Source organism: Struthio camelus, chromosome 31, assembly GCF_040807025.1.
Source record: "Struthio camelus isolate bStrCam1 chromosome 31, bStrCam1.hap1, whole genome shotgun sequence".
NCBI lineage: Eukaryota > Metazoa > Chordata > Aves > Struthioniformes > Struthionidae > Struthio > Struthio camelus.
This window is the reverse complement of record NC_090972.1, coordinates 3,593,644-3,615,536: the sequence shown is the minus strand read 5'-3', so window position 1 is coordinate 3,615,536 and position 21,893 is coordinate 3,593,644. Positions and strand designations below refer to the sequence as shown.

General features: G+C 68.8%; 1 protein-coding gene across 1 annotated transcript in view; it reads left to right on the top strand.

The window, feature by feature from the left end:
• NOTCH3 (notch receptor 3) overlaps positions 1-21,637 on the top strand; it is a 49,631-nt gene extending 27,994 nt beyond the window's left edge. The window contains exons 17-34 of the mRNA XM_068922854.1: positions 306-464; positions 3,084-3,312; positions 4,354-4,561; positions 5,651-5,804; positions 6,683-6,867; positions 7,542-7,674; positions 8,623-8,874; positions 9,660-9,772; positions 10,329-10,843; positions 12,056-12,376; positions 13,172-13,320; positions 13,845-14,058; positions 14,470-14,554; positions 14,900-15,062; positions 16,080-16,384; positions 17,018-17,165; positions 18,011-18,108; positions 19,376-21,637. Coding sequence (XP_068778955.1) covers positions 306-464; positions 3,084-3,312; positions 4,354-4,561; positions 5,651-5,804; positions 6,683-6,867; positions 7,542-7,674; positions 8,623-8,874; positions 9,660-9,772; positions 10,329-10,843; positions 12,056-12,376; positions 13,172-13,320; positions 13,845-14,058; positions 14,470-14,554; positions 14,900-15,062; positions 16,080-16,384; positions 17,018-17,165; positions 18,011-18,108; positions 19,376-20,449 — 4,505 coding nt within the window. The 3' untranslated portion in view covers positions 20,450-21,637. The remainder of the gene's footprint in view (positions 1-305; positions 465-3,083; positions 3,313-4,353; positions 4,562-5,650; positions 5,805-6,682; positions 6,868-7,541; positions 7,675-8,622; positions 8,875-9,659; positions 9,773-10,328; positions 10,844-12,055; positions 12,377-13,171; positions 13,321-13,844; positions 14,059-14,469; positions 14,555-14,899; positions 15,063-16,079; positions 16,385-17,017; positions 17,166-18,010; positions 18,109-19,375) is intronic.
• The last annotated feature ends 256 nt before the right edge of the window (positions 21,638-21,893 follow it).

Below are 21,893 nucleotides of genomic sequence, written 5' to 3'. Positions count from 1 at the left end.
CCCCCTGACCTCTGACCCCCTGACCCTTGACACCCCCGACCCCTGACCCCCCAACCCCTGGCACCCCCTGACCTCTGACCCCCCCCAAACCCCTGGCACCCCTTGACCTCTGACCCCCCGACCCCTGAACCCCCCGACCCCGGCGCCCCCTGACCCCCCTGACCCCTGACCCCCCCAACCCCTGGCACCCCCTGACCTCTGACCCCCCCCAAACCCCCGGCGCCCCCTGACCTCTGACCCCCCGACCCCTGACCCCCCCCAACCCCGGCGCCCCCTGACCCCTGACCCGGGGTGGGGGGGGACAGGGGGCCGCTGCGAGGAGGACGTGGACGAGTGCGCGGGGGCCGGCAGCCCCTGCCGCCACGGCGGCTCCTGCCGCAACCGGCCCGGCGCCTTCGGCTGCCTCTGCCCCCGCGGCTACGGCGGCGCCGCCTGCCAGCGTCCCCTGGACCCCTGCCGCCCCGGTGAGCGTCCGGGGGGGGGGACACGGGGGGACACGGGGGGACACGGGGACAGGGCGCCGCCTGCCAGCGTCCCCTGGACCCCTGCCGCCCCGGTGAGCGTCCGGGGGGGGGACACGGGGGGACACGGGGGGACACGGGGACAGGGCACCGCCTGCCAGCGTCCCCTGGACCCCTGCCGCCCCGGTGAGCGTCCGGGGGGGGACACGGGGGGACACGGGGGGACACGGGGACAGGGCACCGCCTGCCAGCGTCCCCTGGACCCCTGCCGCCCCGGTGAGCGTCCGGGGGGGGGGACACGGGGGGACACGGGGGGACACGGGGACAGGGCGCCGCCTGCCAGCGTCCCCTGGACCCCTGCCGCCCCGGTGAGCGTCCGGGGGGGGACACGGGGGGACACGGGGGGACACGGGGACAGGGCACCGCCTGCCAGCGTCCCCTGGACCCCTGCCGCCCCGGTGAGCGTCCGGGGGGGGACACGGGGGGACACGGGGGGACACGGGGACAGGGCACCGCCTGCCAGCATCCCCTGGACCCCTGCCGCCCCGGTGAGCGTCTGGGGGGGGACACGGGGGGACACGGGGGGACACGGGGACAGGGCACCGCCTGCCAGCGTCCCCTGGACCCCTGCCGCCCCGGTGAGCGTCCGGGGGGGGGACACGGGGGGGGACACGGGGGGACATGGGGACAGGGCGCCGCCTGCCAGCGTCCCCTGGACCCCTGCCGCCCCGGTGAGCGTCCGGGGGGGGACACGGGGGGGGACACGGGGGGACATGGGGACAGGGCGCCGCCTGCCAGCGTCCCCTGGACCCCTGCCGCCCCGGTGAGCGTCCGGGGGGGGACACGGGGGGGGACACGGGGACACGGGGACAGGGCGCCGCCTGCCAGCGTCCCCTGGACCCCTGCCGCCCCGGTGAGCGTCCGGGGGGGGACACGGGGGGACACGGGGGGACACGGGGACAGGGCACCGCCTGCCAGCATCCCCTGGACCCCTGCCGCCCCGGTGAGCGTCTGGGGGGGGACACGGGGGGACACGGGGACAGGGCGCCGCCTGCCAGCATCCCCTGGACCCCTGCCGCCCCGGTGAGTGTCCGGGGGGGGACACGGGGGGACACGGGGGGACACGGGGACAGGGCGCCGCCTGCCAGCATCCCCTGGACCCCTGCCGCCCCGGTGAGCGTCCGGGGGGGGACACGGGGGGACACGGGGGGACACGGGGACAGGGCACCGCCTGCCAGCATCCCCTGGACCCCTGCCGCCCCGGTGAGCGTCCGGGGGGGGACACGGGGGGACACGGGGGGACACGGGGACAGGGCACCGCCTGCCAGCATCCCCTGGACCCCTGCCGCCCCGGTGAGCGTCCGGGGGGGGGGACACGGGGGGACACGGGGGGACACGGGGACAGGGCACCGCCTGCCAGCGTCCCCTGGACCCCTGCCGCCCCGGTGAGCGTCCGGGGGGGGACATGGGGGGACACGGGGGGACACGGGGACAGGGCACCGCCTGCCAGCGTCCCCTGGACCCCTGCCGCCCCGGTGAGCGTCCGGGGGGGGACACGGGGGGACACGGGGGGACACGGGGACAGGGCGCCGCCTGCCAGCGTCCCCTGGACCCCTGCCGCCCCGGTGAGCGTCCGGGGGGGGACACGGGGGGACACGGGGGGACACGGGGACAGGGCACCGCCTGCCAGCGTCCCCTGGACCCCTGCCGCCCCGGTGAGCGTCCGGGGGGGGACACGGGGGGGACACGGGGGGACATGGGGACACGGGGGGACATGGGGACACAGCACCACCTGCCAGCGCCCCTTCGACCTCTGCCACCCCGGTCAGCACCTGGGGACACAGGGGGACACGGGGGGACATGGGGACATGGGAGGACAGTGCTGCCTGCCAGCGCGACCTCAACTGCTGCCCTGGTGAGTCCGGGGACATGGGGGGACGTAGGGGGGACATGGGGGATACGGGGGGACATGGGGACGCAGGGGGGCTGTGGTCACCAGGGCCACCTGTGACAGCGGCCACCATGGTGAGTGTGGCGACATCGGGGACATCAGAGGGCTGGGGACACCAGGGGGACACCGGCTGCCCCTGGGAACAGACAGGGGGGTGTCAGCACTGGGGTGCCCTGGTCACTATGGAGCGTCACCTGTAGGTGCCGTGGGGCAAGGTGATGGTGTCACCTGTGGGTGCCATGGAGCCAGGTGAGGGTGTCACCTTTGGGTGTCATGGGACAAGATGAGGGTGTCACCTGTGGGTACCATGAGTCCAGGTGAAGGTCTCACCTTTGGGTGTCATGGGACAAGGTGAGGGTGTCACCTGTGGGTGCCATGGGCCAGGCTGTGGGTGTCACCTTTGGGTGTCATGGGACAAGGTGAGGGTGTCACCTGTGGGTACCATGGGTCCAGGTGAGGGTGTCACCTTTGGATGTCATGGGACAAGGTGAGGGTGTCACCTGTGGGTACCATGGGTCCAGGTGAGGGTGTCATCTTTGGCTATCATGGGTCCAGGTGAGAGTGTCACCTATGGGTGCCATGGAGCCAGCTCAGTGGTGGCCCCCACGGTCCGGGAGACACCCCATCACCCTGGGACACCCCTCTAACGTCTCATCCTCCCCCTTCCCCAGACCCATGCCTGAACGGGGGCACGTGCCGGGACGAGGGGGGCACCTTTGGGTGCGCGTGCCCCCCCGGCTTCACGGGACCCCGCTGCGGCACCGACGTGGACGAGTGCCGGGACCGACCCTGCCGCAACGGCGGCACCTGCACCGACTACGTCAACAGCTTCACCTGCGCCTGCGCCCCGGGCTGGGCCGGCCGCCTGTGCCAGCACAACGTGCCCGACTGCACCGACAGGTACCGCACCCATGGGTGCCCCCCCTCTCCCCTCCCCAGGGCCACGGGGCGGTCCCAGGTGCAACAACAGGGATGGCGTCCCCGGGTGTCTTCACGCATCCCCGTTGTTGGCACGGTACGTCTGAGTGCGCCGATGAGGATGGCACCCATGGGTGCCACCCAGGCGTGCTTTGGTGCCCCCCCCACATCCCTGTGCCATGGCCCTGGATGCAGTGACAGATAGAGTGTCCCCCACGTGTCCCTATGCCTGGCCCTGCCAGCATGATGGCCCTGGTTGCACCAACAGGTAGGGCACCCATGGGTGCTTCTCTGCTGTCCCTGTGACTCCGAGGCAGTCCCGGATGCAACAACAGGGATGATGTCCCCGGGTGTCCCTGTGCATCCCCATGCTGGCACGATGGCCCCCAACTGGTCACCCCTGGGTGCCTCCCAGGTGTCCCTGGGTGTCCCCAGACCGCCCCCTGCCAGCACGACGTCCCCGGCTGCAATGCCAGATGTAGCACCTATGGGTGTCCCCAAACCTTGCCCTGCCAGCATGATGTCCCTGGTGCGGCACCCACGGGTGCCTTCAGGTGTTCCCCAGTGTCCCCACACCTGACCCAGCCAGGGTGATGGCCCTGACAGATGTGGCACCCGCGGGTGTCCCTGGGCGTCCCCACACCTCCCCTGCCACCACGATATCCCCAAGAGATACAGCACCCATAGGTGTCTTTGGGTGTCCTCAAACCTTTCCCCTGCCCAAACAATGTCCCTGAGAGATATGGCCCCCAGGTGTCCCTTGGTGTCCCCATGCCCACCCTTACCAGTGTGACATCCCAAACAGATACAGCACCCATGGGTGCCCTTGGGTGTCCTCAAACCTTTCCATGCCAGCACGACGTCCCCAGCTGCACCCACAACCCCGGGCACCCATGGGCGTCCCCGGCCACTCCAACTGTCCCAAATCCTCCCCCATTTCTCCTCTCCCCCTAACCCATCCCCTCCACCCCCTGACACCCACGGGTGCCCCCTGGAGCTGAAGCCCTGCCCGGTCACCCGCAGCTCCTGCTTCAACGGGGGCACCTGCGTGGACGGCGTCGCCTCCTTCACCTGCCGCTGCCGCCCCGGCTTCACCGGCGCCCACTGCCAGCACCCGCCCGACGGGTGCCGGAGCCAGCCCTGCCTGCACGGCGGCACCTGCCTGCCCGCCGCCGCCCCGGGTGCCTACCGCTGCCGCTGCGCCCGCGGCTACGCCGGCGCCCAGTGCCAGGTGAGCCCCACGAGCGACACCCTTCCCTCCCCCAACCTCGGGTGGGCACCCATGGGTGTGAGACCCCCCACGTGGGTGAGCACCTACGGGTGTGAGAGACCTTGCTCACTCAGGTGGGCATCCATGGGTATGAGAGACCTGTTTGGGTGGACACCCATGGAGGAGGGGGTGAGTGACCCATTTGGGTGGGCACCCATGGGTGTGAGAGACCCCATTTGGGTGGACACCCATGGGGGGGGTGAGTGACCCATTTGGGTGGGCACCCATTGGTGTGAGCGACCTCCCCCTCCCCCCAGTGGGCACTCATGGGTGCAAGCAACCCATTTGGGTGGGCACCCATGGGGGGGGTAAACGACCCATTCAGATGGGCACCCATGAGTGCGAGCGTCCCCTCCTCGGGTTGGCACCCTTGGGGGGGGGGAAACGACCCCCCTCGGGTGGGTACCCATGAGTGTGAGAGACTCTTTCAGGTGGGCGCCCATGATTGGGGGTTGAGTGATCCATTCGGGTGGGCACCCGTAGATGCAAGCAACCCACTCAGGTGGACACCCATGGGTGCGAGCAACCAGCTTGAGTCGGCACCTATTGGTGTGGACGACCCCCTCAAGAGGGCACCCATGTGTGCAAGAGACCCATTTGGGTGGGCACCCGTGGTGGGGGGTGAGTGACCTCCTTGGGTGGGCAATGATGGGTGCAAGCGAGCCCCTTGGATGTGCACCCATGGCAAGGGTTGAACAACCTGCTCAGGTGGGCACCCATGGGTGCAAGCAACCCCCTCAGGTGAGCACCTATATGTGGTGAATGACCAGTTTGGGTGTGCACCCATGTGTGCAAGTGACCCCCTCGGGTTGGCACCCATGGGTGTGAGCAACCCGCTTGGGCAGGCACCCATGGGTGCAAGCAACCCACATGGGTGAGCACCCATGGCTGCTCCTCCTCTACTAACGCCCACTCAGTTGCCACATATTTCCTCGCTCTCCACCCTCCCCGTGTGGGTGGGCACCCGTGGGTGCCCCCTCTGCTCTCCCACCGCTCGCCGCTCCCCCAGTCCATACCTCTTTTTGGGGGCGTTTCCCCCGGTTTTGGCAGCTCCCGGTGGACCTGTGCCAGCCCTCGCCCTGCCGCAACGGCGGCCGCTGCGTCCAGACGGGTGCCGCCGTGACCTGTGAGTGCCCCGGCGGCTGGACAGGCGATGACTGCGATGTGCCCAGCGTGTCCTGCGCCGTGGCAGCCGCCCGCCGAGGTGAGCGCCGCCCGGACGCCTGGGCCCCTTGTGGGTTCATGGGTGGTGGGAGACCTGGGAGGGTTGTAACGCACCCGGACAGCTGGGTCCCCTGTGGGTTCATGGGTGGTGGGAGACCTGGGAGGGTTGTAACGCACCCGGAGAGCTGGGTCCCCTGTGGGTTCATGGGTGGTGGGAGACCTGGGAGGGTTGTAACGCACCCGGAGAGCTGGGTCCCCTGTGGGTTCATGGGTGGTGGGAGACCTGGGAGGGTTGTAACGCACCCGGACACCTGGGTCCCCTGTGGGTTCATGGGTGGTGGGAGACCTGGGAGGGTTGTAACGCACCTGGACACCTGGGTCCCCTGTGGGTTCATGGGTGGTGGGAGACCTGGGAGGGTTGTAACGCACCCGGACAGCTGGGTCCCCTGTGGGTTCATGGGTGGTGGGAGACCTGGGAGGGTTGTAATGCACCCGGACACCTGGGTCCCCTGTGGGTTCATGGGTGGTGGGAGACCTGGGAGGGTTGTAATGCACCTGGACACCTGGGTCCCCTGTGGGTTCATGGGTGGTGGGAGACCTGGGTGGTGGGTTGTGACACACCCGGACACCTGGGTGCCTCGTGGGTTCATGGGTGGTGGGAGACCTGGGTGGTGGGTTGTGACGCACCCGGACGCCTGGGTGCCTCGTGGGTTCATGGGTGGTGGGAGACCTGGGTGGTGGGTTGTGACGCACCCGGACGCCTGGGTGCCTTGCAAGTTCATGGGTGGTGGGAGACGTGGTGGGGGGTTGTGACGCGCCCGGACGCCTGGGCGCCTCGTGGGTTCATGGGTGGTGGGAGACGTGGTGGTGGGTTGTGACGCACCCGGACGCCTGGGCCCTCTCGCCCCATGCCCGCAGGGGTCCCGCTGGAGCAGCTGTGCCACGCGCGGGGCCGCTGCGTGGACGCGGGCAGCACCCACCAGTGCCTGTGCCACGAGGGCTACACGGGCGCCTACTGCGAGAGCACCCTGGACCGCTGCGAGCCCGACCCCTGCCAGCACGGCGCCACGTGCCGCAGCTACGTGGGTGGCTACCACTGCGAGGTGAGGTCCCCCCACCATACCCCCACCCCGGGGTGCCCCCGGACACCTGGGTCCCTCATGGGCCGAGCCCGCTGGCTGCACCCAACAGGGTTTTCTCAGCATGCTGGGTGCTCCCGGGGTGCTGGCACCGTGCTTTTGCAGGAGGCAGGAGGTGGTGGAGCCCAGGGAGGAGAATGGGGGGGGGCCCGTGGGTGCCAGCCTGGAGGTGCTGGCGGGTGCCCGAGTCCCGCAGGCACCCACCAGTTTGGGCATCCCAGTTCCCTGCAAGCTGGCAGCCAGCCTGGAGGTGCTGGTGGGTGCTCAGGTCTTGGGGGGGGCACCCATCGCCACCCTGCGCCATCCCTCCTCGACATCCCCGGCGGTGGGTGTCAGCCTGGACACGGGGTCCCCGCGGGCACCCACCACCCTGGCTGTCCTCGTCCTTCTCCAACGTCCCCTGCGGTGGGTGCCAGCCCAGACACGGGGTCCTCGTGGGCACCCACCACCCTGGCCATCCCTGTCCCTCCCTGACGTCCCCTGCGGTGGGTGCCAGCCTGGACACGGGGTCCCTGCAGTCACCCACCACCCCGGCTGCCTCCTTCCCTGGGAAATGCCACGGCGGAGGGTGCCCCTGGGGATGGGGGGCAGCACCTTTGGGTGCCGAGCACCCATGGGTGCCGGGCACCGCCCCGCAGTGTCCGCCGGGCTTCGAGGGCGAGCAGTGCCAGCGGGAGGTGGACGAGTGCCAGTCGCAGCCGTGCCAGAACGGCGGCTCCTGCGTTGACCTGGTGGGCCGCTACGTCTGCTCCTGCCCGCCGGGCACCCTGGGTAGGTGCCACCGCCCCGCCGGGGCCGCGCGGGGACAGCAGCCGGGAGCTCCAGGTCCCCGGATGCCCTGTGCCAGCCCGGAGAGGGTGCCCATGTCGCCGTGCCAGGCTGGCAGCCACCAGGGTCCCCGTGTGGCTCTGGGCGCCAGCGCCAATGGGGACACTGGTGTCCTAGTGGCAGGGTGGCACTGGGTGGCATCCCTGTGGCGCCAATGTCTTTGTGCCAGGGTGGCAGCGGGCAGGGTCCCTATGCTAAGGTGGTACTGGGCTGGGTCCTCACGTCCCCATGCCAGGGTGGCAGTGGGCTGAGTCCCTGTGTCACCTATGCCAGGGTGGTAATGAGCAGGGTCCCCATGTCCCCATGTCCCCTGTGCTAAGGTGGCACCAGGCCACGTCCCTGTATCCCCATGCCAAGGTGGCAGTGGGCCGTGTCTCTGTGTCCACGTGCCAAGGTGGCACCAGGCTGGGTCCCCACATCAGGGTGACACCAGGCCATGTTCCTGTGTCCCCATGTCAAGGTGGCACCAGGCTGGGTCCCCACGTCAGGGTGACACCAGGCCATGTTCCTGTGTCCCCATGTCAAGGTGGCACTGGGCTAGGTCCCCATGTCCCCATGCCAAGGTGGTGCTGGGCCATGTCCCTGTGTCCCCATGCCAAGGTGGCACCACGCCATGTCCCTGTGTCCCCATGCCAGGGTGGCACCAGGCCATGTCCCCATGCCCCCGTGCCAAGGTGGCACCATGCCAGGTCCCTGTGTCCCCATGCCAGGGTGACAGTGGTAGGGCCTCCATGTCCCCATGCCCCTGTACCATGGCAGCGATGGGCAGGGTCCCCGTGTCCCCATATCAGTGTGGCACCAGGCCGGGTCCCCGAGTCCCCATGTCAAGGTGGCACCAGGCCGTGTCCCCATGTCCCCACACGCCCCCGCTGACCCCCCACGCACCCGCAGGCGTCCTGTGCGAGATCAACGAGGACGACTGCGCGCCGGGGCCGGGCGCCCGGGCACCCAAGTGCCTCAACAACGGGACGTGCGTGGACCAGGTCGGGGGGTACCGCTGCGCCTGTCCTCCCGGCTACACCGGCCGCCGCTGCGAGGGTGACGTCAACGAGTGCCGCAGCCAGCCCTGCCACCCCCGCCACAGCCGGGCCTGCGTGCAGGGCGCCAACGACTACCGCTGCCTCTGCCAGCCCGGCTTCACCGGTGGGTGCCCAGCGGGCGCGGGGTGCTGCCGGGGTGGGCAAGGGTGCAGGGACATGTCAGGGCTGTGCCAAGGTGCAGGGACGTGTCAGGGTGGGCTTTGGGCATGCGGGGACCGTGCCAGGGTGCAGGGACGTGTCAGGGTGGGCTTTGGGCACGCGGGGACCATGCCAGGGTGCAGGAACATGTCAGGGCTGTGCCAGGGTGCAGGGACGTGTCAGGGTGGGCGAGGAGCATGCAGGGACCATGCCAGGGTGCAGAGACATGTCACGGTGGGCGAGAGGCACACAGGGACTGTGCCAGGGTGCAGGGATCGTGCCAGGGTGCAGGGACATGTCAGGATGGGCTTTGGGCACACGGGGACCGTGCCAGGGTGCAGGGACGTGTCAGGGTGGGCAGGGATGTGCCAGGGCTGTGCCAGGGCACGTGGGGACCATGCCAGGTGCAGGGACATGTCAGAGTGGGTGAGGAGCACATGAGGACCATGCCAGGGTGTAGGGACCTACCAGGGCTGTGCCAGGGTGCAGGGACATGTCAGGGCTGTGCCAGGGTGCAGGGACCGTGCCAGGGTGGGCTTTGGGCACGTGGGGACCATGCCAGGGTGCAAGGATGTGCCGGGGTGGGCAAGGAGCACACAAGACCATGCCAGGGTGCTGGGCTGGTTCCAGGGTGCCAGGGCCATGCCAGGGTGCTGGGCTGGGTGCCAGGTCGGTGCCAGGGCTGTGCCAGGGTGCCAGGCTGGATGCCAGGGCCCGTCTCCCGTAAGTCCCGCTCTCTCCCGACCGCAGGGCGCCGCTGCGAGAGCCTGGTGAACCCGTGCGAGCCGCAGCCCTGCCAGAACGGCGGGCAGTGCCAGCCGGCCCCCGGCACGGCGCTCGGCTACGCCTGCCGCTGCCCGCCGGTGAGCGCCCGCCGGGCTGCTGGGCACCCGCTGCCCTGGGGCTGGGTGCCAGGGGGTGTGTGGGTGCCTCTGAGGGGGAACGCGGGGCTGGGAGCACCCGGTGCCGTGGGGTTGGGTGCCAGGCACGTGCTGGGGCTGGACAGGGGGCATGGGTGGGCATGGGGCTGGGTGCCAAGTGGGTGCCAGGTCTGTCCCGGGTGTCTCGGGTGCACACAGGGCTGGGTGCCAGGTGACTGTTGGGGTCTGTCCCGGGTGTCTCGGGTGCACACAGGGCTGGGTGCCAGGTGACTGTTGGAGTCTGTCCCGGGTGTCCCGGGTGCACACAGGGCCGGGTGCCAGGTGGGTGCTGGGGCTGTTCTGGGTGTCCCAGGTGCACACGGGGCTGGGTGCCACGTGGGTGCCAGGGCTGTCCCGGATGCACACGGGACCGGGTGCCAGGTGGGTGCCAGGGCTGTCCTGGGTGTCCCAGGCGTGCACGGTCTGGATACCCCCAGTAGCCCAGCACCCACCTGGGTGCCACCCGCTCACTTCTCACCCCTCTTTCCCCCCCACCCAGGGCTTGGCGGGCACCCGCTGCGAGCTGGCGCGGGCGGCCTCGTGCCGCCAGCTCTCCTGCGCCAACGGGGGCAGCTGCCTGCCCTCACCCCTGGGCGCCCGCTGCGTCTGCCCGCCGGGCTTCGGCGGCCCCGAGTGCCGGACGGGCGTCAACGGCACCTGCGCCTGCCTCAACGGGGGCACCTGCGCCCCGGGTGACGCCGGCGCCCGCTGCTTGTGCGCCCCGGGCTTCGAGGGACCCAGCTGCGAACTGGAGCGACCGCCCGGCCCCACCGACTGCCCGGCGGCCGAATGCGAGGGCCGAGGAGGCGACGGGCGCTGCGACCGGCAGTGCAACAGCGCGCCGTGCCGCTGGGACGGCGGCGACTGTTCGCTGCTGGTGGGCGACCCCTGGCAGCACTGTCAGGCCGCCGGGTGCCCGCAGCTCTTCAACAACAGCCGCTGCGACCCGGCTTGCAACACGGCGCCCTGCCTCTACGACAACTTCGACTGCCGAGCCCGCGACCGCGCTTGCAAGTGGGTGCTCACCCGCCACCACCTCTGCCGGGTCCCCCGTGCCCACCCTGGCCTGTGCCACCTGTGTCCATCCTGCCCCATGCCCACCCTACTGGGTCCCCCATGCCCACGCTGGTCTGGGCCACCTGTGTCCATCCTGCCCCATGCCCACCCTACTGGATCCTCCATGCCCACCCTGGCCCATGCCACCCATGCCCATCCTGCCCCATGCCCACCCTACTGGATCCTCCATGCCCACGCTGGTCTGTGCCACCTGTGTCCATCCTGCCCCATGCCCACCCTACTGGATCCTCCATGCCCACCCTGGCCCGTGCCACCCATGCCCATCCTGCCCCATGCCCACCCTACTGGATCCTCCATGCCCACGCTGGTCTGTGCCACCTGTGTCCATCCTGCCCCATGCCCACCCTACTGGATCCTCCATGCCCACCCTGGCCTGTGCCACCCATGCCCATCCTGTCCCATGCCCACCCTACTGGATCCTCCATGCCCACCCTGGCCCGTGCCACCCATGCCCATCCTGCCCCATGCCCACCCTACTGGATCCTCCATGCCCACGCTGGTCTGTGCCACCTGTGTCCATCCTGCCCCATGCCCACCCTACTGGATCCTCCATGCCCACCCTGGCCTGTGCCACCCATGCCCATCCTGTCCCATGCCCACCCTACTGGATCCTCCATGCCCACCCTGGCCCGTGCCACCCGTGTCCATCCTGCCCCATGCCCACCCTACTGGATCCTCCATGCCCACGCTGGTCTGTGCCACCCGTGTCCATCCTGCCCCATGCCCACCCTACTGGGTCCCCCATGCCCACCCTACCCCATATCCCCCATCCTCGCCCTATCCAGTGTCCCCAGTCCACCCTGCCCCATGCCCATCCTGTTCTGTACCCCATGCCCACTTTATCCAGCCCTCCATGCCCACCCAGCTCCATGCCCCCAACGCCCACCTTATCTGCTGTCCCTCATGCCACCCTGCCCCACGTCCCCCATGCCAATGCTGTCATATATGCCATGGCCACCCCATCTGGTGCTCCACACCCACCCTACCCCGTGCCCACCCCATCTGGTGTCCCATGCCACCTTGCCCCATGACCACTTCATCTGGCGTCCCCCACGCCCATCTTGCTCCATGCCCCGCTCTATCCTGTGTGCCGCGTGCCCCCCGCGCCTCTGCGAGTGCCCGCGGGCAGTGGCGTCGTGCCTCCCGCAGCCCCGTCTACGAGCAGTACTGCTCCGACCACTTCGCCGACGGCCAGTGCGACCAGGGCTGCAACAACGAGGAGTGCGGCTGGGACGGGCTCGACTGCGCCCACGAGGTGCCCGAGGCGCTGGCACGCGGCGTGCTGGTGGTCACCGTGCTGCTGCCCCCCGAGGAGCTGCGGCGCACCAGCACCGCCTTCCTGCAGCGCCTCAGCGCCATCCTGCACACCTCGCTGCGTTTCCGCCTCGACCGCCATGGCCACTACATGATCGAGCCCTACTACCGGCCCCAGCGCCTGCGCCGGCGCGAGGTGGCCCCCGAGGTCATCGGGTGAGCTGGTGGGGGCAGGGGGGAGGAGGGGATGGGGCTGTTGGGGTCATAGGGTGGGCAGAGGTTGGGGGCATGACACAGGGCCGTGGGTGCTGGGTGGGTTGGGGCTGGAGGACATGGGGGACATGACATGGGACCATGGGTGCTGGACAGGATGGGGCTGGGGGACATGACATGGGACCATGGGTGCTGGGTGGGATGGGGCTGGAGGACATAGGGGGCATGGTGTGGGGACACGGGTGCCACAACATGGGTACTAGGTGGGATGGGGCTTGGGGACATGGGGGACGTGACATGGGGCCATGGGTGCTGGGCAGGATAGGGGGTGGGTACTTAGGGATACAACATGGGACATGGGTGCTGGGTGGGGTGGGGTAGGAGACATGATGACACAACATGGGGCCATAGGTGCTGGGTGGTAGGGGGTGGGGGACATGAGGGACACGACATGGGGCCATGGGTACTGGGTGGGATGGAGCAAGGGGTTATGGGTGCTGGTTGGGATGGGGTAGGGGGGGCATCATATGGGACCATGGGTACTGGACAGGATGGGGCTGGGGGACATGGGGGAACATGGCATGGGGACATGGGTGCTGGGTGGTAGGTGGACTTGGGGACATGGGTGCTAGCTGGGAGGTGGCAGGAAGTCCCCAGGTTCAGGCTAAACCTGGGTTGGGGTGATGGAGAGCCCACGTGCAGGGGGAACTCCGGCGAAGTGGGGTGCCAGGCAGGCCACGGCTGACCCCGCTCCCCATGGTCCTCACGTCCCCCTAACCCGCCCGTGTCCCTCGGCAGCTCCGTGGTGACGCTGGAGATCGACAACCGCCTCTGCTCGCAGGCCTCCGACAAGTGCTTCCCCGACACCCGCAGCGCCGCCGACTACCTGGCCGCGCTCTCGGCCGTCGAGCGCCTCGATTTCCCCTACCCCATCAAGGCCGTGCGTGGTGAGGGCGGGCGTGGGGCATCCCTGGGGACGGGGACCACATCCCTTCGGTGCGGGGTGGCCCTGATGCACATGGTGCCCTGACCGTGCTGGTGGCCCCGATGCGTGGGGTGGCTTGGCCATGCCAACGACCCCGACATTTGAGGTGTCCCCAACACACCAGGAGCCCCGATGGTGCTGGTGGCCCCGATGCATGGGGTGGCTTGGCCATGTCGATGTCCCCAACATTTGGGGTGACCCCAATGTTTGGAGTGTCCCCAACACATGGGATATCCCAGCGGTGGCAGCAACCTGAAGCTGTCCCCAATGCTCGGGGTGTCCCCAACATGCAGAGTACCTTGGCAGTGACAGCGCCCCGACACTGTCCTAGATGCACGGGGTGTCCTGACAATGTCCCCAACGCTTGTGGTGTCCCCAACCCCTGGGGACCCCCTGGGCACCTGGGGTGCCTTGGCAGTGGCAATGCCCTGCCACTGTCCCTGATGCTGGTGGTGGCGTTGCCCTGACTTTGTCCCTGGCGCACAGGTGACAAGCTGCCCGAGGACCCCGACCCGGTGCGCCTGCTGCCGCTGGTGGTGGTGGGCGGCGTGATCCTGCTGGCCATCGCGGTGCTGGGCGTGCTGGTGGCACGGCGCAAGCGGGAGCACAGCACCCTCTGGTTCCCCGAGGGCTTCAGCCTCGCCAAGGAGAGCAACAAGGACCGGCGTGAGCCCGTGGGGCAGGACGCCCTGGGCATGAAGTGAGGGGGGACCTGGTGGGGGCCTAGGGTGACTGGGGGGACACTGGAGGGGAGGGACACTGGGCATGGGGGGATCCCAGTGCAACTGGGGGTGTCCAGGTGCAACTAGGGGGTTAATGGGACTGGAGGGTGCTGGGGCTGAGGGGGTCCTAGTGCAACGAGGGGACTTCACTGCACCTGCGGGGGTCCCCTTTGGTCGGGGTCCCCTCTGGGTCGATGGTGGGTCCTGGGTTCTCCGCTGGGTGCGTGTGTGGGGTCACACCACTCCCAAGGGGTCATGCAGCCCCCTGGGGACCATCTTGCTTTGTGCTGCGGGGGGGAACTACTCAGCGCGGCCCTGTGACCTCCCCACCCCAAATCACCTGGGGAAAGGCAGGGGGCCAGCCTCATGCCTGTGTCCCCCACACTCAGGAACATCGGGAAAGGTGAGAGCCTCATGGGTGAGCCCTCGGAGGAGTGGCCGGATGGCGAGTGCCCTGAGGCCAAGAGGCTCAAGGTACCTGGGGGGCCGTGTGGGGGGTGTCACGGACCTTGGTAGCACCAGTGGTGTGGGAGGACACCATGGGACCAAGTAGGGTGGGCATGGGGCATGGTGGGACCCACGGGCATGGGAGGCACCGCAGGCCTGGTAGGGTTGGTGTGGGATCAAGGGGTAGCGGCATGGGCATGGGAGGCACCAGGAGACCAGATAGGGTGGGCATGGAGCATGGTGGGCACCACGAGCATGGTAGGCACCGTGAGCAGATTGGTCAGGGCATTGGGGCGGGGGAAGATGTGGCAGGATGTGGGGCATTTGCAAAGGGTTCCCAGCACCTCCATGACCGGGCATCCTCGGGTGCAGGTGGAGGAGCCGGGCGCTGAGCCCGAGGACCCTGTGGATTGTCGCCAGTGGACGCAGCACCACCTGGTCGCGGCCGACATCCGCATGCCGCCCGCCATGGCCCTCACGCCGCCTCAAGGAGAGTTTGACTCTGACTGCATGGACGTCAATGTCCGTGGGCCAGGTAGGGTGGGCACGGGGACGCTAAGGGCATGGGGAGTGGGCAGGGATATGTGGGGCAGTGGGGGACAATGTGGGCATGGAGGGGACCAGTAGATTGGGGGCATGATGGGCCAGGTAGAATGAGCAAGGAGAACGCCATGGGCTTGGGGGCCACCATGGGCATGGTAGGGCTGATGTGGGGTCCCGGGGGGCACCGTGGACATGGGGAGGTCACCATGGGGCAAGATAGGGAGGGTATGGAACATGGAGGACACTATGGGCATGATAGGGCTGGTGTGAGGTCTGGGGCTAGTAGCATGGGCATAGGAGGTCCCATGGGACCAGATAGGGTGGGCATGTGGCCTGGTGGGCAGCAGGGAGATGGGTGACATCATGAGGTCAGATAGGGTTGCCATGGGGCATGGTGGGCACCAGGGGCATGGGGACCACCATGGACCTGGTAGAGGTGGACACAAGGGGGCCATGAGTGTGAGGGGCATCATAGGCCAAAAAGGGCTACTGTGGGGTCTGAGGGGCACCATGAGCATGGGGGACATCCTGGGGCCAACTAAGGAAGGTATGGGGCCTGGAGGGCACCGTGGGACCTGTTAAGGCTGGTTTAAGGCCCAGGGGTAGCAGCATGAGCATGAGAGGCACAGTGGGACCAGATAGGGTAGGTATGGGGCTCGGGGGCACCATGAGCATGGAGGGGCACCATGGGACCTAGTAGGGCTAGGGTGATAGGGTGATGGGCATGAGACAAGGTGGGCATGGGGAGCACCATGGACCTGGTAGGGCTGTTGTGGAGTTTAGGGGAGCACCGTGGGGCCAGATAGGGTGATGGGCATGGGGCAAGGTGGGCACCATGGGCATGGTGGGCACCATGGACCTGATAGGTCTGTTGTGGGGTCCAGAGGGGCACCATGGGGCCAGATAGGACAGTGAGCATGGGCTGGGCGTCCGCCATGGGGCATCCTGAAGGCCTCGGCCTCCCAGCATGCCCAGCAGCCCGCTAACGCCAACCCGGCGGTGCCTGCAGACGGCTTCACCCCGCTGATGCTGGCCTCCTTCTGCGGCGGCGGCCTGGAGGCCGAGGTGGCCGAGGACGAGGAGGGCGACGACGCTTCGGCCGGCATCATCGGCGACCTCATCTGCCAGGGCGCCAGCCTGGGCGCCCAGACGGACCGCACGGGCGAGACCGCCCTGCACCTGGCCGCCCGCTACGCCCGCGCCGACGCCGCCAAGCGCCTGCTGGACGCCGGCGCCGACACCAACGCCCAGGACAACACCGGGCGCACGCCGCTGCACGCCGCCGTCACTGCCGACGCGCAGGGCGTCTTCCAGGTGAGGCCGCCGGGCGCTGCCATGGGGCACCGGGTGCTGCCACGGGGCACTGGGCACTGCCGTGGGGCACGGGGCACTGCTGTGTAGGTGTTTTCCAGGAGAAGGCAGGGGGACTGGGCACCAGGCACTGCCACGGGGCATCCGGCACTGTCATGGGGCACTGGACACTGCTGTGGGGCACCAGGCACTTCCATGGGGCACCGGGCACTGCTGTGGGGCACTGGGCATTGCCGTGGGGCACTGGGCACTGCCACGGGGTACTGGGCACTGCTGTAGGGCACTGGGCACTACCATGGGGCACCAGGCACTGCTGTGGGGCACTGGGCGTTGCCGTGGGGCACTGGGCACTGCTGTGGGGCACAGGACCTTGCCATGGGGCACAGCCATAAGGATCTCACCACGGGGCTGGCGACCTCTGGGCACAGCTATAGGGACTCCGTGATGATGCATGGCACCCCACCACGGGCCATGGGACCCCTATGTGGGGCACAGCCATAAGGACCGCCCCTCAGGGCTGGAGACCCCTGGGCACAGCTATAGAGACCCCACCACGATGCATGGTGCCCCACCACGGGCCGTGGGACCCCGCCATGGGGTCGGGTCCCCCCACAGCCCACCCCATCTCCCCCCTAGATCCTCATCCGCAACCGCTCCACGGACCTGGACGCCCGCATGAGTGACGGCTCCACGGCGCTCATCCTGGCCGCCCGCCTGGCCGTGGAGGGCATGGTGGAGGAGCTCATCGCCTGCCACGCCGATGTCAACGCCGTTGATGAGAGCGGTGGGCACCGAGCGGGCCTGGGGAGGGGAACACCATTTTGGGTTCTGGCATGCGAGGGGAGCCCTTGGGTGCTGCGAATGGGGGAACACCCAGGACCACCCAGCACCCCACCCAGGCGGTGGTGGGGTCCTTGGGAAGGGTGGCCTGGGGAAAGGGGAAGCTAGGGGGCAACTGGAGGCCTTGGGAAGGTCCCCTGTGGGGGGGTGGGAATATGGGGGGACCCACCCCAGGCAGTCGGTGTTGGGTTGAGGGGTTTTGGGGGGGGTCCCTGGGTGGTGGAAATAGGGGGGACCCCCAGGGCAATGGTGGAGGGGTCTTGGCAAGGTCTTGTGGGTGGTGGGATAGGGAAAGGGGTAACTGGGGGCTTTACGGGGGTCCTCTGGGGGGGTTGGGAGTAAGGAGATCCCCTCTAGTAGGTGGGTGGTAGGTTGAGGTGGTTGGGGGGGTCCTTGGCTGGTGGGAATGGGGGGACCCCCTTGGGTGGCAGGGTGGGGGGTCCAGGTAGGGACCCCAAAGGGTGATAATCTGAGGATGAGAGGGTGCTGAGGGGGTCTTGGGGAATCTCTGGGGTGCTGGGGGTGGTCAGGAATGGGGGGACCCCCCCAAGCAGTGGGTGCTGGGGATGGGGGATGCCGGGGGGGTTCCTAGGGTGCTGGGGAGGGGGTCAGGATTGGCCCCCTCCCCAGGTAGTGGGTGCTTGGGACAGAGTGGGGGGCTGAACTGGGGTGGGCAGCAATGGGGGCTGTTTGGGGTGAGGGGGGGCACCCCTAGGCAGTGGGTGCTGGGGACGAGGGTCCCTGGGGTGCTAGCGGTGGGTCTCATCCCCCCCCACCACACCCCCCCAGGCAAGTCGGCGCTTCACTGGGCCGCGGCCGTGAACAACATGGAGGCGACGCTGGCACTGCTCAAGAACGGGGCCAACAAGGACATGCAGGACAGCAAGGTGAGGCGGGGGCGTGGGGACCCCCACCCTGGACGGGGACCCCCAGGGGACTCCTACCGCAGACAGGGACCCCACATGGGTGCACCCCTCGATGCCCCAAACGGGGACCCCATGGGAGCCCCTCTCCCTCCAGCCCTGAATGGAGGGGGACCTTCTGGCCACCATGGGGACACCAGCAACCAAAGGGGGACCCTGGTGGGACCTCCCACTCCTAAGAGGGACCCTGTGGGGACCCCCAGCACCCTCAACAGAGGAGATGTCCCGTTGCCCTGTGTCCACGTGCCCCACGTCCCCAAGGGGAGATGTCCCATTGCTCCATGTCCACTTGCCCCACGTCCCCATGGGGAGATGTCCCATTGCCCCACGTCCACCCACCCCACGTCCCCAAGGGGAGACATCCCATTGCCCCATGTCCACTCGCTCCACGTCCCCAAGGGGAGATGTCCCATTGCTCCATGTCCACTTGCCCCACGTCCCCATGGGGAGATGTCCCATTGCCCCACGTCCACCCACCCCACGTCCCCAAGGGGAGACATCCCATTGCCCCATGTCCACTCGCTCCACGTCCCCAAGGGGAGATGTCCCATTGCTCCATGTCCACTTGCCCCACGTCCCCATGGGGAGATGTCCCATTGCCCCATGTCCACCCATCCCACGTCCCCAAGGGGAGATGTCCCATTGCCCCATGTCCACTCGCTCCACGTCCCCAAGGGGAGATGTCCCATTGCTCCATGTCCACTTGCCCCACGTCCCCATGGGGAGATGTCCCATTGCCCCACGTCCACCCATCCCACGTCCCCAAGGGGAGACATCCCATTGCCCCATGTCCACTCGCTCCACGTCCCCAAGGGGAGATGTCCCATTGCCCCACGTCCACCCATCCCACGTCCCCAAGGGGAGACATCCCATTGCCCCATGTCCACTCGTTCCACGTCCCCAAGGGGAGATGTCCCATTGCCCCACGTCCACCCATCCCACGTCCCCAAGGGGAGACATCCCATTGCCCCATGTCCACTCGCTCCACGTCCCCAAGGGGAGATGTCCCATTGCCCCATGTCCACCCATCCCACGTCCCCAAGGGGAGATGTCCCACTTCCCTGTGCCCACTTGCCCCATGTCCCCATGGGGAAATGTCCCATTGCCCCACACCCGCTCGCCCCACGTCCCCAAGGGGAGATGTCCCATTGCCCCGTGCCCGCTCGCCCCATGCACCCCAGGCAGATGCCTCGTCACCTCCTGCACCCGCTCACCCACATTCCCCACCCAGGAGGAGACCCCGCTGTTCCTGGCCGCCCGCGAGGGCAGCTACGAGACGGCCAAGATCCTGCTGGACCATTTCGCCAACCGGGAGATCACGGACCACCTGGACCGGCTGCCGCGGGACATCGGCCACGAGCGGATGCACCACGACATCGTGCGCCTGCTGGACGAGTACAACACGGTGCGCAGCCCCCCGGGCCCCCTGCCCGGCCCCCACAGCCTCTCACCCCTCCTCTGCCCCCCGGCCACCTTCCTGCCCGGCCTCAAGGGTGCCGGACAGGGCAAGAAGAATCGACGCCCTAGCGCCAAGGGTACGGCGACGGGTGCTGGAGCACCCAAGGAGCCCAAAGGGCGCAACAAGAAGTTGAGCGTCGAGTGCCCGGGGCTGGAGAGCTCGGTGACGCTGTCACCCGTCGACTCCCTGGACTCACCCTACGTCCCCAACGCCGTGTCGCCGCCTGGCTTGGCCTCCCCGGGCGTCTTCCACCCGCCCGTGCTGGAGGCGCCCTTCGCCGTCAGCCTGGCGCACTTGGGCGACGCGCCGGCGGGCGCCGTGTTGGCCATGAACCGGGTGCCCGCCTTGGGGCGCCCGCCGCCTTGCGTTGGCCTCAGCTTGGGCATGGTGGGGCCGGTGGCCGTACCCTTCGAGTGGCCCGGCCGGGCTCCTTGCAACCCGTTGCTCGGCGTGGTGCACCCCAACTTGCACCCGGCACCCGGCGCCCCGGCACCCTACGGCCCCGGGGTGCTGCTGCCTCCGGCGGGCGCCGGGCCGGGCGGCTCCAAGGATGTCACATCCCGAGCGCCGCCGCCGTCACCCAAAGACGGCGTGCCACCCGCGGGTGCCCCGCAGTATTTTAAAGCCGGGGAGGACTACCCGCCCGGGCGATACCTGCGGGTGCCCAGCGAGCACCCTTACCTGACGCCCTCGCCCGAATCGCCCGAGCACTGGGCCAGCCCCTCGCCCCGTTCCCTCTCCGACTGGTCCGAGGCCACCGCCAGCCCCGCCGTGCTGGGGCCCCCCCAAACCCAGCTGCCCCCCCCGCCGCCCGAGCAGCCCCCCAAGATGCAGGCTTTCGCCTGAGCGGCGCAGGCACCCTTGGGTGCCTCCCACCCCCCTCCTTAGGGTGCCACCCACCCCTTTCCTAAAAATACCCTGTTTTTTATAAACCCCCCCCCTTTCCTCCAAAATAGCCCCCCCCAAAGGGGAGGGTCAGGGGTCCGGCTGGACCCCCCCTTGCCATGTGTCCCCCCCACTTCTTTAAAAGAAAGGTCCTTTTTTTGGGGGGGAAAAGGTTGTTTTTTGCAAGCCAGCGCTTGTGGGTTTTTTGCTGAGTGTAGTGGGCAGCCGGGGGGGGAGATGGGGGGCTCCCAGTAGCCCCCCCCCTCCGATTCCCCCTCCCTTTGCCCCCCAGTTTGGGGGGGCTGGGGGCCCCCCCCGTATTTGTGTACTGGGTACGCAGTGTGTTTATCTCCCCCCCCAGGACCCCTGAGCCCCCAGGCCTGGGACCCTCCCATAATTTTTGGGACCACCCCTCATTTTGGGGATCCCCCATTTTGGGGACCCCCCCCCCATATCCTCCTTGTCCCAGGAGCTTCCTGGGATCCCCCCTATTTTGGGGCCACCCCATGTTCTGGGACCCCCTCCCCAACCCAGAACCCCCTACCCTGAACCACCTATGTCCTGGGACCCCCCACCCAACCCAGGACTCCCCACCCTGAACCACTTATGTCCTGGGACCCCCCATGCAACCCAGGACCCCCGACCCTGAACCACGCCTGTGTCCTGGGACCCCCTCCCCAACCCAGGACCCCCCACCCTGAACCACCCATGTCCTGGGACCCCCCACCCAACCCAGGACCCCCCACCCTGAACCACCCATGTCCTGGGACCCCCCACCCAACCCAGGACCCCCCACCCTGAACCACGCCTGTGTCCTGGGACCCCCCATGCAACCCAGGACCCCCGACCCTGAACCACGCCTGTGTCCTGGGACCCCCCACCCAACCCAGGACCCCCCACCCTGAACCACCCATGTCCTGGGACCCCCCATGCAACCCAGGACCCCCGACCTTGACCCCCTCTGTGTCCTGGGACCCCCCACCCAACCCAGGACCCCCCACCCTGAACCACTCATGTCCTGGGACCCCCCATGCAACCCAGGACCCCCGACCCTGAACCACGCCTGTGTCCTGGGACCCCCCACCCAACCCAGGACCCCCCACCCTGAACCACGCCTGTGTCCTGGGACCCCCCACCCAACCCAGGACCCCCAACCTTGACCCCCTCTGTGTCCTGGGACCCCCCACCCAACCCAGGACTCCCCACCCTGAACCCCCCCCGTGTCCTGGGACCCCCCCACCCAACCCAGGATCCCCGACCTTGACCCCCTCTGTGTCCTGGGACCCCCCACCCAACCCAGGACCCCCCACCCTGACCTCCTCATGTCCTGGGACCCCCCACCCAACCCAGGACTCCCCACCCTGAACCACGCCTGTGTCCTGGGACCCCCCACCCAACCCAGGAC